Raw genomic sequence first — 13,733 nt, forward strand, 5'->3', positions numbered from 1 at the left:
TGCATCTGCTCAGAATTTGGATAGCTCTTATCTACTCTACATATATATAAAATCCTAAGCCTAAAAGTGTGACGTTTTAATGTCACTTTTTTTGTCATGCTTTAAATCGAGCTTATTTTAAAACCTACATATATATATGTTTGGTATCATTCTTTGCAGAATTTATTGAACTTTAATGTGATGTTCTTAGATTTTCAGATTCTTATTCCGTTTTTAAATTATCAACTAAAATATCAAGAACTCGCATCCTGCGAGATGTGGAGGCTGCAGCAGCGGCTAATCCCGCAAAGAGGAGGTAAAAAAAACTATTTGTTTCCCATTGTATCACCATTTAAGAGGGGGTTTCGGAGGAACGACTGCATCTCCTTGGGGTACGTTCAGCCCCCCTCTTTACAACACAAGTGGCAGAGATGCGAAGTGGCTGGCGCATAGCACAGGCCTGGGGAGTTGGCAAGCGAAGTGAGCAGGGGGCGAACTCCCTAGTAATTAAATAAAATTTGCCTGAGTATTGCTGGGACCGTTACAATAATAGTAAAACATAAAAAAAAATACAAGCATAAGCGTAACATTGAGAGTCATTAACTCTGGTTTACATATGTTCAAATGTGTAGCTATTTTTAATTTTGATATTTAAACCTTATGTTTTGGCTAATTTCACAGTTCTTGTACACAATGACACTGGTTTACTGGGTGCTTTGCTACACACATTCACTGAGATTGTACACTCATTGGTCACTTTATTAGGTTCTTCTTGCTAGTACTGGGTTGGACCCTTTTCTGCCTTCAGCACTGCCATAATTCTTTGTGGCATAGATTCAACACGGTGCTGGAAGCATTCCTCAGGGATTTTGGTCCATATTGACATGATGGCTTCACACAACTGCTGCAGATTTGTTGGCTGTGCATCCATGATGCGAGTCTCCTGTTCCACCACATCCCAAAGGTGCTCTATTGGATTGAGATCTGGTGACTGTGTAAGCCATTTTAATACAGTGAACACATTGTCATGTTCAAGAAACCAGTTTGAGATGATGTGAGCTTTGTGACATGACGCGTTATTCTGCTGGAAGTAGCCATCAGAAGATGGGTACATTGCGGTCATAAAGGGATGGACATGGTCAGCAACAATACTCGGGTAGGCTGTGGCATTTAAACAATGCTCAATTGGTACTATGGAAGCCAAAGTGTGACAAGAAAATATCCACCACACCATTACACCACCACTACCACCAGCCTGAACTGTTAATACAAGGAATGATGGATCCATTACACCACCACCTAATCATAGCACCATGATGTTCCTACATTGATGGATTAAAAGCCAGAAGTCTACATGACCATCATCATAAAGTCCTTCCATGAGAACCCTAAATACAAAGAGGACTGTTCATTTATGTTAGGTAGAATGCCCAGATGGGGCTGGGGAGTCTCATGGTCTGGAACCCCTGCAGATTTTATTTTTTCTCTCCAGCCGTCTGCAGTTTTTTTGTTTTTTCAGTCCTCCCTGGCCATCGGACCTTACTCTAATTCTATGTTAATTAGTGTTGTCTTATTTTAATTTTTACTTATTTTTCTCTTTTCTTCATTATGTAAAGCACTTTGGGCTACATTATTTGTATGAAAATGTGCTATATAAATAAATGCTGTTGCTGTTGAAGCCAAATTCTGAATCTGTCATCAGAATGTTGCAGCAGTAATCGAGACTCCTCAGACCAAGCGTTGTTTTTTGTAGTCCTCTATTGTCCAATTTTGGTGAGCCTGTGTGAACTGTAGACTCTGTTGCATGTTCTTAGGTGACAGGAGTGGCACCCAGTGTGCTCTCCTGCTGCTGTTGCCCATCTGCTTCAAGGTTTGACGTGTTGTACATTCAGAGATGCTCTTCTGCATTTCTCGGTTGTAACGAGTGCTTATTTTACTTACTGTTGCCTTTTTATCAGATCAAACAAGTCTGGCCATTCTTCTGTGACCTCTGGCATCAACCAGGCATTTTCGCCTAGAGAACTGCTCCTTAGTGGATATTTTCCCTTTTTTTTTTTTTCTCCATTCTCTGTAAAAACTAGAGATGATTATGCATGAAAATCCCAGTTGATCAGCAGTTTCTGAAATAGTCAGACCAGCATGTCTGGCACCAGCAAACATGCCACATTCAAATTGACTTAAATCCCCTTTTGTCCGCATTCTGATGCCCGGTTTGAACTTCAGCAGGTCGTCTTCACAATGTCTACCTACCTGAATGCATTGAGTTGCTGACAGGTGATTGGCTGATTAGATATTTACGTTGTTAAGCAGTTGAACAGGTTTACCTCATAAAGTGACTGGTGAGTGTATATTTTAGTTTTTTCTGTTTTATGGAGGAAATATTCAGAAACAGATTTGTTTTATTATTATGAAGTCATTTAAAAAAATAAATGACTGCAGTAAGACTGTTCAGTGAGTCCGGATCCCCCAGACCCTTAATGTTTGTGTTGAACAGCTCAGTCAAATGCCTGCTGCTCAGTTCATTAACTACATACCTGATTACTCATGGGATACATCTGGCAGGCTCTATCAGTGGTGTTAAACCCTTATGTAGTTGTATGTGAGAAGCAGTGCAAGTAACCTATTGGCTTAAAGAAGTACACATTTTAATTTGTTCAAAATGTCCTCTACCCATTTGATTTGTTAAAGTCCTTTGATGCTTACTGTTTACATGTGAAAAAGGTAGAAATTAGGGCTGTTCGATGTCTTAAATGGTCATATCATCATTTGAAATCATCATGGTGGTGTGGCATGGGTTTTTGAGCTCAATAGCTTTGTTGTCTTACAGCTCAGCACAAGTATCAATATTTGGTAAAGTTATTACGATGATTCAAGGGAGATTAATTTCAAGTTCATTTAAAATTGCGACAAATCCCTTCGCCATATTGGGAAGAAACTCTTTTAAAAGGAAAAAAAAATCCTACTTCATGTTTGATCTTGAGTTGACTGTAGTGTATACTTTGCCTCTTTTTATCATGTGTGCACATGAAATGCCACAAAGTGCATAAAGCTGTGTATTGATTGGTATTGTCACTTGCATGCATGAAGTTTGTAAATTGTTTATTTGAAGTGCATTTTCTTCCCATGTAGAAGGAAAACATTAATTGTTATCCAGTACCATATAGCATTGTTCAATTTCCTTGTGTACTGCACACAGGCAGACACGTTAATGAGTGTTAAATAATCGAATTGGGAAGAAATCACTGGTGGACTGTTCTATAAGTGACTAAAACAGTTTTATTGAGTTTGGGGGAGTTTGGATGTGCTGGGAATGCATTCTTCTCCTTCTTATATTGTTATAGGATAGAAAATACTATAATGGAAGTTTCCTCTATCTGAAAGTTTGCTATCAGATGTTTTCTTTAACAGCTTATATTGACATAACAAAGGATAGCTGTGCTTTACTTCCAGTAAGTTGCTACTGAAAATCGGTGTATTAGTTTAACTTAAAGTACATTATGTGCTTTTCCTTTAAATACTATTAGTGCCATTTCCAGGATTGATGGATATCCAGGGATGTCGGGTCAAAGGGCTGTTTACTTGTCAAAGGTGAAGTCCACCATTCAACAAAACAAAGCGTATTAAATATTGACTTTTTTTTTTTTTTTTTAGTAATTTGTGTTAGACAGTTAGTAGGCAAAGGTTTTTGTCTAACTTACAACTGAAAATCTAAGGCAAGCAACATAAATTACACATCAGCCAAAGCTAGCAAACCTGTCTGATCCAAGTAATAAAAACTGCTGAGCCCAAACTGTGGGAGATGGTTGTCTTCTTCCAGTTTGAACCTTCAGTCCACTCCTAAGTTTTAGGGATGCACCGATACCGAAACGGGTATCTGGTATCGGCCTCGATACCACATTTTCTAAAGTACTCGTACTCGTTAAAAGTCCCCCGATACCAGGGACCGATACCACGGTCTGAGAAATGTCTATGTTTGAGCGGCGTGTAAGGGGTTAATCACAGGCACCGAGTGCCCGCCCCCAGGCCCCGGCTGCAGCTCAGAGCGGGGAGAAGGCAAGGTGAGGCAAGACATGTCAGCCGTGTGGAACTATTTCAAAGTGAATGAAGACGACAAAACAAAGGCGGACTGCAAATTGTGCTCAGCGAAATTGTCCAGAGGAGGCTCAAAAGGTAGCGCATTTAACACAAGTAATTTAATCAAGCACCTAAAATCCCAACACGACAACGAGTACAAAGAGTTTACCCACGCTTCTAAACCAACACAACCCACACTGCAGCAAACTCTTGCAAGACGAGAGAAAATGTCCAGAGACAATCCACGTGCTGTGAAAATAACACAGGCAGTTATCGAGTACATTGCATTGAGTGACCAGCCACTCTCGGAGGTAGAAAATGTGGGATTCCTGCGTCTCCTCCATGTTCTGGAGCCCAGATATGATATCCCAAGCCGCCGCTACATGACTGACACGGAGCTGCCTAAACTACACGACTCCGTGAAAAAACATATCCATAGCCTACTGCAAGCCTCCTCTGCGTTTAGTTTCACCACGGATATTTGGACAAGCAGTGTTAGCCCTGTGTCGCTAATTAGCCTAACCTCCCAGTGGATAGACGAGAGTTTCTTGTTTTTTTTGTTAAATTATATGACTAAAGCTGTTACCTGTAAATTTAAATCATGTTTTTATTAAGTACTCGGTATCGGCAAGTACTCGGTATCGGCGAGTACTGAAATGCAAGTACTCGTACTCGTACTCGTTTTCCAAAAAAGTGGTATCGGTGCATCCCTACTAAGTTTGTTTCACACCTGCTAATTTTATATAAAGAATAATGACTTACAGTGAACATTTTATCTACTGTCTTAGTTTATATAAACCTTATCTGAAAGGATGTTGTAAAATTTTATATAAATGTCTTTAGATCTAAAGGCTGCAGTTTTGTTAGAATCAATTCTTCTTTCCACAGAGAGAGTGAAAAAGCTGCCTTTTACTGTAACGCCTTGATGGACGTGAGAAAGAAGGAATGTAAGGCTGACTACAATATCATGGAGAAAAGGACTCCACATATTAAGGAGGAGGACTGTGAATGGGAGTGTGTCCACCCTAAACAGGAGTGTCTGGGCATTAAGGATGAGGACAGTGAACTGGGGTCAGTGGGCATTAAAGAACAGGGTGAAGAGAAGTCTGCCAGCACAGAGATGCACAAAAATAAAAGAATGGAGAGTGTCAAGGAAGACAGACTTCATTATGGGTGTCAAGATGGAGTGAAGACTGACTTTGACTCTTCTCAGAGCAGACGTTGTTCATCACCAGAGCTGCTTATCAATGTGAGCTCTGAAACGTTACATTCTGACACAAAGAGGACTGAGGAAGTTTCATCTGTTATAATTCAGGAAGATGGGCCATCATCTACAAAGACATTTATGCAGAGTAAGTGAGAAGTAAAAGCATGTGTAAGCTTCAGGGACGAGAGTTATGAGCCTAAAAGGGTGGTCTTGAGCTTTTTGTGAGAAACTTAGAAATGGATTGAAATTGATATGGTTTACAGTATGTTTAATGTACTTCTATGTTGCAAAGTTTAGTAATTTTCTGGCATTGCAGTTGTACATTTGTGCACTCACTGTAATCCTGAACTTGATAAAGAGTGCTGTACAAAAATAGGACGGCAGTGCATGGCATTTATGCTTGAGCTTTATTAGACACTGGTGAGGCCTCATCTGGAGTACTGGGTGTAGTTTTCGTCTCCAGGCTACAAAGAGGACATATCTCACATCCATATCACAGACACAGTATTTGAGTCCCACAAACTGCTGTCTATTCTTTGGAAGTAGTTTGTGGGACTCACGGATGACACACCAGTTGTGACCTGCTGGGCTGGCTGCTTTGAGCAGCTGTTCAGAGCTGATCCTCAGGCTAGGATGTTCAATATCTCTGGATCCATGGTTCTTGAGGCTGATCCTCCAATTAGCTGTGAACCACCCAGTCTCGCTGATATTGCACAGGTGTTGAACCAGTTGAGGGGAGGGACAGCTGCAGAGATCCGTGGTATATGGGGTGAACTTCTGCAGGCTGGTGGTAAGGCTATTCTCTTTGTTTCCATTTGGGAGACGGGCATTATCCCAGCTGACTGGAAACAGGACTTGTCTTCCCAATCTGGAAAGGGAAGGGTGATTGCATGGATTGCGGCAACTACAGGGGGATAAAACTACTTTCGGTGCCGGGTAAGGTCCTTGCTAGGGTTGTACTCAATAGGATCTGTGATCACTTGGTCACCTACCAGCGACTGGAGCAGTCTAGTTTTACACCCAAGATGTCTACCATCAACCGCATCCTGAGTATTTACTTATTTCTTCTTCTTGTGTCCAGTGGTTGTGCTTGTGTGCTGAGTCGTACTACAGAAGGGGAAAATTATCAAGTTAAATGGCTTTTCTGTTGCAACTTAAGTTTTAAAGTTGCTTATACTTATAAAAAGGTTGTTCATAATTTCATCCAGTATTTATTTAATGTTGTGTGACTTAATGCGGATAATATGGAAGTGGATTAAGAATCTGGTTTTCATTTATTTATTTTTCTTCTTTTAAACTTCATACAGGAGACAAACCTCACTGCTGTTCTGAATGTGGCAAACAATTATCAAGCAAGAGTAACCTTTCGAGGCACAAAAGAATTCACATGGGAGAGAAACCTTATTGCTGTCCTGAATGTGGTAAGTGGTTTTCAGAAAAGCGCAGGCTTCAGGGCCACCGAACCATTCACACGGAAGAGAAGCCTCATTGCTGTCCTGAATGTGGTAAGTGGTTTTCGCAAAAGAGGTATCTTCAGAGCCACGAAAGAATTCACACAGGAGAAAAGCCTTATTGCTGTCCTGAATGTGGCAAGCAGTTTTCAAAAAGGAGCAATCTTCAGAGACACCAAACAATTCACACAGGAGAGAAACCTTATTGCTGTTTTGAATGTGGCAAGCAGTTTTCACAAGAGTTCTATCTTCAGAGCCACCAAGGAATTCACACGGGAGAAAAGCCTTATTGCTGTTTTGAATGTGGCAAGCAGTTTTTAAAAAAGAACCATCTTCTGCACCACCAAAGAATTCACACAGGAGAGAAGCCTTATTGCTGTTCTGAATGTGGCAAGTGGTTTTCAGAAAAGAAGAATCTGCATAGCCACCAAAGAATTCACACGGGAGAAAAGCCTTTTTGCTGTTCTGAATGTGGCAAGCAGTTTTCAAGAAAGAGATATCTTCGGATCCACCAAAGAATTCATAAGGGAGAAAAGCCTTATTGCTGTTCTGAATGTGGGAAGTGGTTTTCGAAAAAGAACCATCTTCAGAGCCATGAAAGAGTTCACACGGGAGAAAAGCCTTATTGCTGTTCTGAATGCGGCAAGCAGTTTTCGCATCAAAGCACTCTTCGGCGGCACCAACGAATTCACACAAGAGAGACAGCAGATTGAGGAAATAGGCGTTTCAAGACATCAACAGAAAAATTGCATAACTGATAAGTGCTAAAAATAGTCATGCATCTTGTTGCTGGGGGTGAGGTACTGAAGGCTGAAAAATTATACGCTTCAAGACACAACAAATCGGCCAGCCTAATTCACTGGAAACTCTGTAAAACAAATACAATTTAACAGGAAGAGAGAGACACTGGGACTATGGAGCAGGCTTTCCTGATATGTTTCTTCAGGTATTCTGCTTCTTTTGAGCTCAAGCTGCTTCCTTAGCAGACTGCAGCGTAGAACAACATTGGTTGTTAAGGAGAAACAGACATATAAGGCGTGGATCATAGAGGTATCAGTGCCTAATGATCACTCAGCTCTGATAACAAAGAGGCTAAAAATAATAATGAAGTATCAGGAAATGCAATCTGAGATATGCCAAAAATGAAGTTGTTCTGCTGGGATCAATAGGGCTAATAAACAGAAACCTTCAGTCCCATCTTGACACCCTACCATTTACCGTAACTCCATATGAGTTGCAGAAAATACATGTTGTTAAGAACAATACAGGTGTGATGCTGAGTCCTTGTTGCAAAATTAAGGAAATTAAAAAAAGCTTAGACTACCTTGACTAAAGGGTGGGGTTCGTTCCTGTTTTGATAGTAAGCACACCAAGGCAATTTGGAGAAATTAACCCAGAGAGAAGCCATATTCAAAAAAGTCCAATATTTAGAGCCATAATAGAAATCACAATTGACCCACCACAAAAGAACAGACAAAACCACACAAGTGTACTAAACAGAGTCAAGTGATCAACTGAAGATAAAGAAAAGACCATGAACTGCAAATTCTACACATCCGGTCCCGGGTTCTCAACTGAGAAGTATCCTGGAAGGCTTGTGCCAAATGCAGTACCGAAATATAATTTAAATGTCCAAATTAGATAAGAAAGCTGATGCAAATTTATGTTTCAGTGGAATACTTCAGGAAAGAAAACCAATTAATGAAGAGAAATTATATAGTTGCATCAAACAGCAAAAGAAGAAATAATAAAGGAAAGAAATCCAACATTTATGCTAATGTGAAAGTATCAGCAGTGACATTACATAAAAAGATGAAACGTACATTTTGAAAAATCAGAAATAAACACTCAAGTATGAACAGGATCAACCAGAGAAATTTTAGCCAGATGTGAAATGTCCTCAAAGCAACCGATTCTCAATAATTGAAATGCTAACAGTAAAGTGAGAAGTAAAGGAAGGGACAGAGGAACAGCAGATTGAAAGTAACAACAAAGTTTACATTCAACAGAAATTGCCCAGAATCACAAGGAAGGATCACCCCAGTGTTTCAAGAAGGAAAAAAATGAGACTCATTCAGATAGGAAAAAGTGTAAACCAACATGAGAGAACACATCAAAGCAGAAATGACACATTCATAAAAGGACAAAGTCACCCAATAAATTTGCGAAGAGATCCCAGAATGAATCAATGGAAAAATATTCAGAAATTGATAAGAAGAGAGAAATGATTATCAATAACAATAAACTGTGCTGGACTGAATACTACAAGTAAGTTGGAAAAGGTTGCAAATTAGTGAAAGCCAAGCCAGTTGTATAAAATATGATGGTCTTTGCAACCTGCCATGGGGTCCACTGTTGTTCAGTAAAATTCATCTCTTCTAAAGTAACAACCCTGAAGAAAATAAAGGCAAGGAATCCTCAACAAATGAACTGTAGAACAGAATAAAGATTCTATGTTATTTGGTGGCCTTAATCACAGCATGTGTGAAGTGAGTGAATGGTATATTAATACATGAGCACTTACCATGTCAAACAGCCCCTCATAATGCTGCCAGATGCCAAAATTTAGCTTATAAATAAACACAAAGAAAACCTGGAACAGACTACTACAAGACGATCTGGAAAACTTCTAAAGAATGTAAAGTAGGGATTCCCTGAATGTAAACTCACCACATGACAAACTGAGGCACAAACATTTGTGAGAAAAATACATGAAGATGCTCAAAAACAATAAAGTAACGTGGACAAACGAACTACGGACATGAGCAGAAAACAGCAGATGAAAGGAACTGAATGGTGTGAGGTAGCAGCCTATGAACTAGAAACCAAACTCATATCAAACTGGTGCTTATGGGAAGACACCTGGTCTAGATACACTACCTCACTTTTGGTTAAAGCGTCTAACATCTCTGTATCAGGATATGTCAATGAAAAATCTGAACTATCCAATCCCCCCATCCCTGCCTCTCCATTGTATGGTTTGGCACTCCAGTATTTCTGTTCAGCTAACCAGGACCATGGGCCTGTTTCTTGATAATGGGCGGTGAGAGTTTTACTCTTGCTCTTCTTAATAGAATTCTCACCATACTTTTTTGTTTGTTCCTTAAATGCTGTTTAGACGATCAATGACACGGGAGAATGTCTCATCAGTGACATGAATTAGTGGGACATTTCTAGCGTGGTGCTGGTGTAGCCAGTCCTAGCTCTGCTTCTTTGTAGTTTGGTAGGCTATCATTTTTAGGTTAGCAGGTGAAAAGACATGAGTGAATACAAAAGAACTTTGATCTCAGTATTGTAGAATATGGCCAACTGAGCCAAAATACTGCCAACCTATATAATACAATTTTGTTTTTATCATTTATTTTTAATCTGAATGTATAGAAGTGATTGGGGCCTTTTATCCAACATGTCACTGCATTTAGCTACATATGAGTAAGAGTAGGACTTTAGGGACCTCGAAAACTTAACTTATTTTAGAAGAATTCTGTGGATAGAACTGGAAAGCTGTGTTGGGCTGAATGACCTCTTCTCATCTTGATTGTTCTAATGAATGATCAGAGTGGTCTTACTGACAAGTAACAGGAGCACTGACAAGTTTACTGATTTTAGCTAATGCAACACTTGCTTTTAGTAACTGACATCACTCTCTGGGCCGTGATGTTTACAAGTAATCTTACAAAAGAATGACATCACTGAGGTCTTGTATAAAAGATAATGTTTGAAAGCACTGAATTTGACATCATTGTTAGGCCTGCCACTGGTAATGGCGTTCTAGACTTCACACGAAAAGACTGCAAGTTCTGTATCTTCTCAAGGTAAACCACCTGAAGCAAACATTGCTGTATGGAACATTAATTTAAAAACAAAACAAAAAAAAAACAGGTTGTTTCATTTTATTTGTTTAACCCCTTGGGTTCCATATGTCTGATTTCTCTACAAAATAAACATATACCGTTTAATCACAAACTTTTTTTTTTTTCTACCTTATCTTATTGAAACAACCTTGTGTTTACTGACATTACCAGTCAGCAATGTGTTAAGGGTTGCTTTCCTGCCCAATCCAAGTCCTGCTGGAACACAAGGGGGCACATTTGTGCTGCTGCCATAGTTGTGGAAAACTGGGTGAAGCCGATGGGCAAGAAATACCCCTAGACAATACTTTAGTCTACTTCTTATTAAATAAAGAACCTTCATAAAAAAGAGCACACTGGGTTATTTTATATATTAAACAAGAATTCATGATAAATGCACACAAAACTAAGGTGAGTTATGATCTGGTTTTAAAGATATACTGCACTTTAAAAATGATAGTTATTTATCGTTATAGTTTATCTGTTGCTTATTCCATGTACATTTTCTAGTGTTGTCTAAGAAAACCAAGTAATGTTGTGTTCATGGAGATTTATTACGACAAGGTGCTTCAAGGGTGGCAGCAAGGGGCCAATGCTGAAGAGCCATAAGTAATATTGAAGTATGAACTGAAAAAATCTCACAATACTCCACATGTCACTGTCCGGTATCCAGTTTTATGCTCCTAACGTCCAATCATGTGGATGTTTTGCTAAAATATAGTGAAGTAGGTACTTCCAGAAATTCATAGTAGTTCATCAATGTGAAGCCTGTTCAAGTGGGAGTGTGCTTTTAATTGAAAACCTGCCTCACCCTTTCATTCATTTGTGATGAATCCTGTCTTCACATCATATTACATGCTTCATGAACTATGAGGAAGTGTATGTGTGTGTGTGTATATATATATATACTAGCAAAATACCCGCACTTCACAGCGGCGAAGTACTGCTTTAAAATTTTAAGTAATAAACTGAGGGAAAATGTACCAATAATTATTTGTTAAGGATCTCTTTTGTATTGTCCCTCCGGTTGTAATATGACCAAGCTGTGCGCTGAGCTTACTCTTGAGCATGCAACGTATAGTTGGCCATGTGAAAAGCAATCTTGCCTCAAATCAATGGCAACCTTTTGTAGGGTCTGTCCCTGAGACTTATTAATTGTCATTGCGAAGCAGAGCCTTACTGGAAATTGGAGGCGTTTGAATTGAAATGGGAGATCAGAGGGTATAACGGGGATGCAAGGAATAAAAACTCTCTCTCCTGAGCCACCGCCAATAAAAATAGTTGCCTCAATTAGGTTCTTTTGCAAGCATGTGACCTGAAGTCTCGTGCCATTACAAAGTTTTGGTGGCTGTAAGTTTCTCAGTAACATTATTGGTGCCACAACCTTCAAAATTAGATTATGCTCAGGAGTGCCTGGAGGATTCAGAGTGTGGACCGAGCTACAGGCTATGGACGTATATATGTACGTAAGTAGGATTCAGTTAGCGTTGGGAACCCGCGTACCAAATTTCTTGAAGATGGGCCCATTAAGTAACAAAGACCATTGGAAAGTTCAATATGGCGGCTGACAGTGGTGTCATACCACCGAAATAAATGCGTACATCAGTTTCGGTTAGCGCAGTGAAGCCGCCTACCAAATTTTGTGAAGATGGGGCCATAAATAAGAAAGTTTAACATGGCGGATGTTGTTGACCGTTATGACCGTTACGTGTAGAATTTCGAAATGTAACCTGCTTAACTTTTGTAAGTAAGCTGTAAGGAATGAGCCTGCCAAATTTCAGCCTTCTACCTACACGGGAAGTTGGAGAGTTAGTGATGAGTGAGTCAGTGAGGGCTTTGCCTTTTATTAGTATAGATGTATATACAGTATGTGTGTGTGTGTGTATATAATGTGTAATATATATATACAGTAATCCCTCGCTACTTCGCGGTTCACTTTTCGCGGATTCACGACTTCGCGGATTTTATATGTAAGCATATCTAAATATATAACGTGGATTTTTCGCTGCTTCCCGGGTTTCTGCAGACAATGCGTCTTTTTACTTCTGGTATTTGCTTCCTCAGTTGGTTTGCCCAGTTGATTTCATACAAGAGATGCTATTGGCGGATGGCTGAGAAGCTACCCAATCAGAGCACGCAGTTAAGTTCCTGTGTGCTGCTGATTGGCTCAGCGACGGAGTGCTGCATTAACCAGGAAGTCTCATCTCACTCATTCAACATTAACGTGCTCTTGCTACTGCATTCAGGGGATTATCACCTTCAATCGTCATCATTTTTACTGCGCAGCATATTCATCACCATCATCACGTCATATATAGCTACGTGTACTTCGCTATACAGTAAGTGTAAACTTATCTATTTCATATTGCTTAGCAGTTGTCCCAGTTATTAATAGAGTAAAGGGTGGGTTGTAAACAATACAGGGATTGTTTAAAAACGTCCAAATACACGTTAATTAATTAAATAAATATGGTGTCCCTACTTCGCGGAAATTCAGTTATCGCGGTCGGCCTTGGAATCTATCTCCCGCGATAAGTGAGGGATTACTGTATACATATGTATATATATATGTGTAATATATATATATATATATATATATATATATATGTGTAATATATATATATATATATATGTATGTATATATATATATGTGTATGTATATATATATATATATATATATATATGTGTATAATATATTATAGCTGTACCCGGCCACACGTTGGTGTGGCTCAGTCTGGTTAAATGGAAAAGAAAGAAAAGAGAAAGCGCACGTTTCTAATATACTTAATTTCACAATGCTTGTGGGTATACAATATTTTTTGTTGTTCCATTGTCTGTGCAGAATGTTAGACTGAATAATATTGTTAAGTTCGTAGACGTCTTTGTTTTTGTCCGCAAGAATAGCTTGTTCACTCAGCCAATTGTGATTCTTATAATTGGTTTGAATATTGGGAAATACTTTATGAACCAATTCTTCTTTTGATGTCACTAAATTGCAGAAGTTATGAGGCAATGAAATTCGTCCTGAGGTCTGATCAACCGGCACCTTTCTGTTCCCAATTTCCAGATTTCTCCAACCCCGTTATTGACAGTTTGCGTTATTTGATCGTAAATGCCTTTTTGCTGAAGCGTTAGCTTAGGAATATTTGAATGCACGTACGACAAAAGATC

At 39.3% G+C, this 13,733-nt stretch overlaps 2 protein-coding genes across 2 annotated transcripts in view; one reads left to right on the forward strand and one right to left on the reverse strand.

Annotated features, from left to right (window-relative positions):
- The window catches only part of LOC114668567 (zinc finger protein 883-like), a 249,222-nt gene that overhangs the window by 59,516 nt on the left and 175,973 nt on the right, over positions 1-13,733 (reverse strand).
- LOC114669265 (zinc finger protein 721-like) overlaps positions 4,811-13,733 on the forward strand; it is a 235,882-nt gene continuing 226,959 nt past the window's right edge. Inside the window, 2 exon segments of the mRNA XM_051932216.1 lie at positions 4,811-5,405; positions 6,568-7,421. Coding sequence (XP_051788176.1) covers positions 4,979-5,405; positions 6,568-7,421 — 1,281 coding nt within the window. The 5' untranslated portion in view covers positions 4,811-4,978.

This window comes from Erpetoichthys calabaricus, chromosome 1 (assembly GCF_900747795.2).
Source record: "Erpetoichthys calabaricus chromosome 1, fErpCal1.3, whole genome shotgun sequence".
Taxonomy (NCBI): domain Eukaryota; kingdom Metazoa; phylum Chordata; class Cladistia; order Polypteriformes; family Polypteridae; genus Erpetoichthys; species Erpetoichthys calabaricus.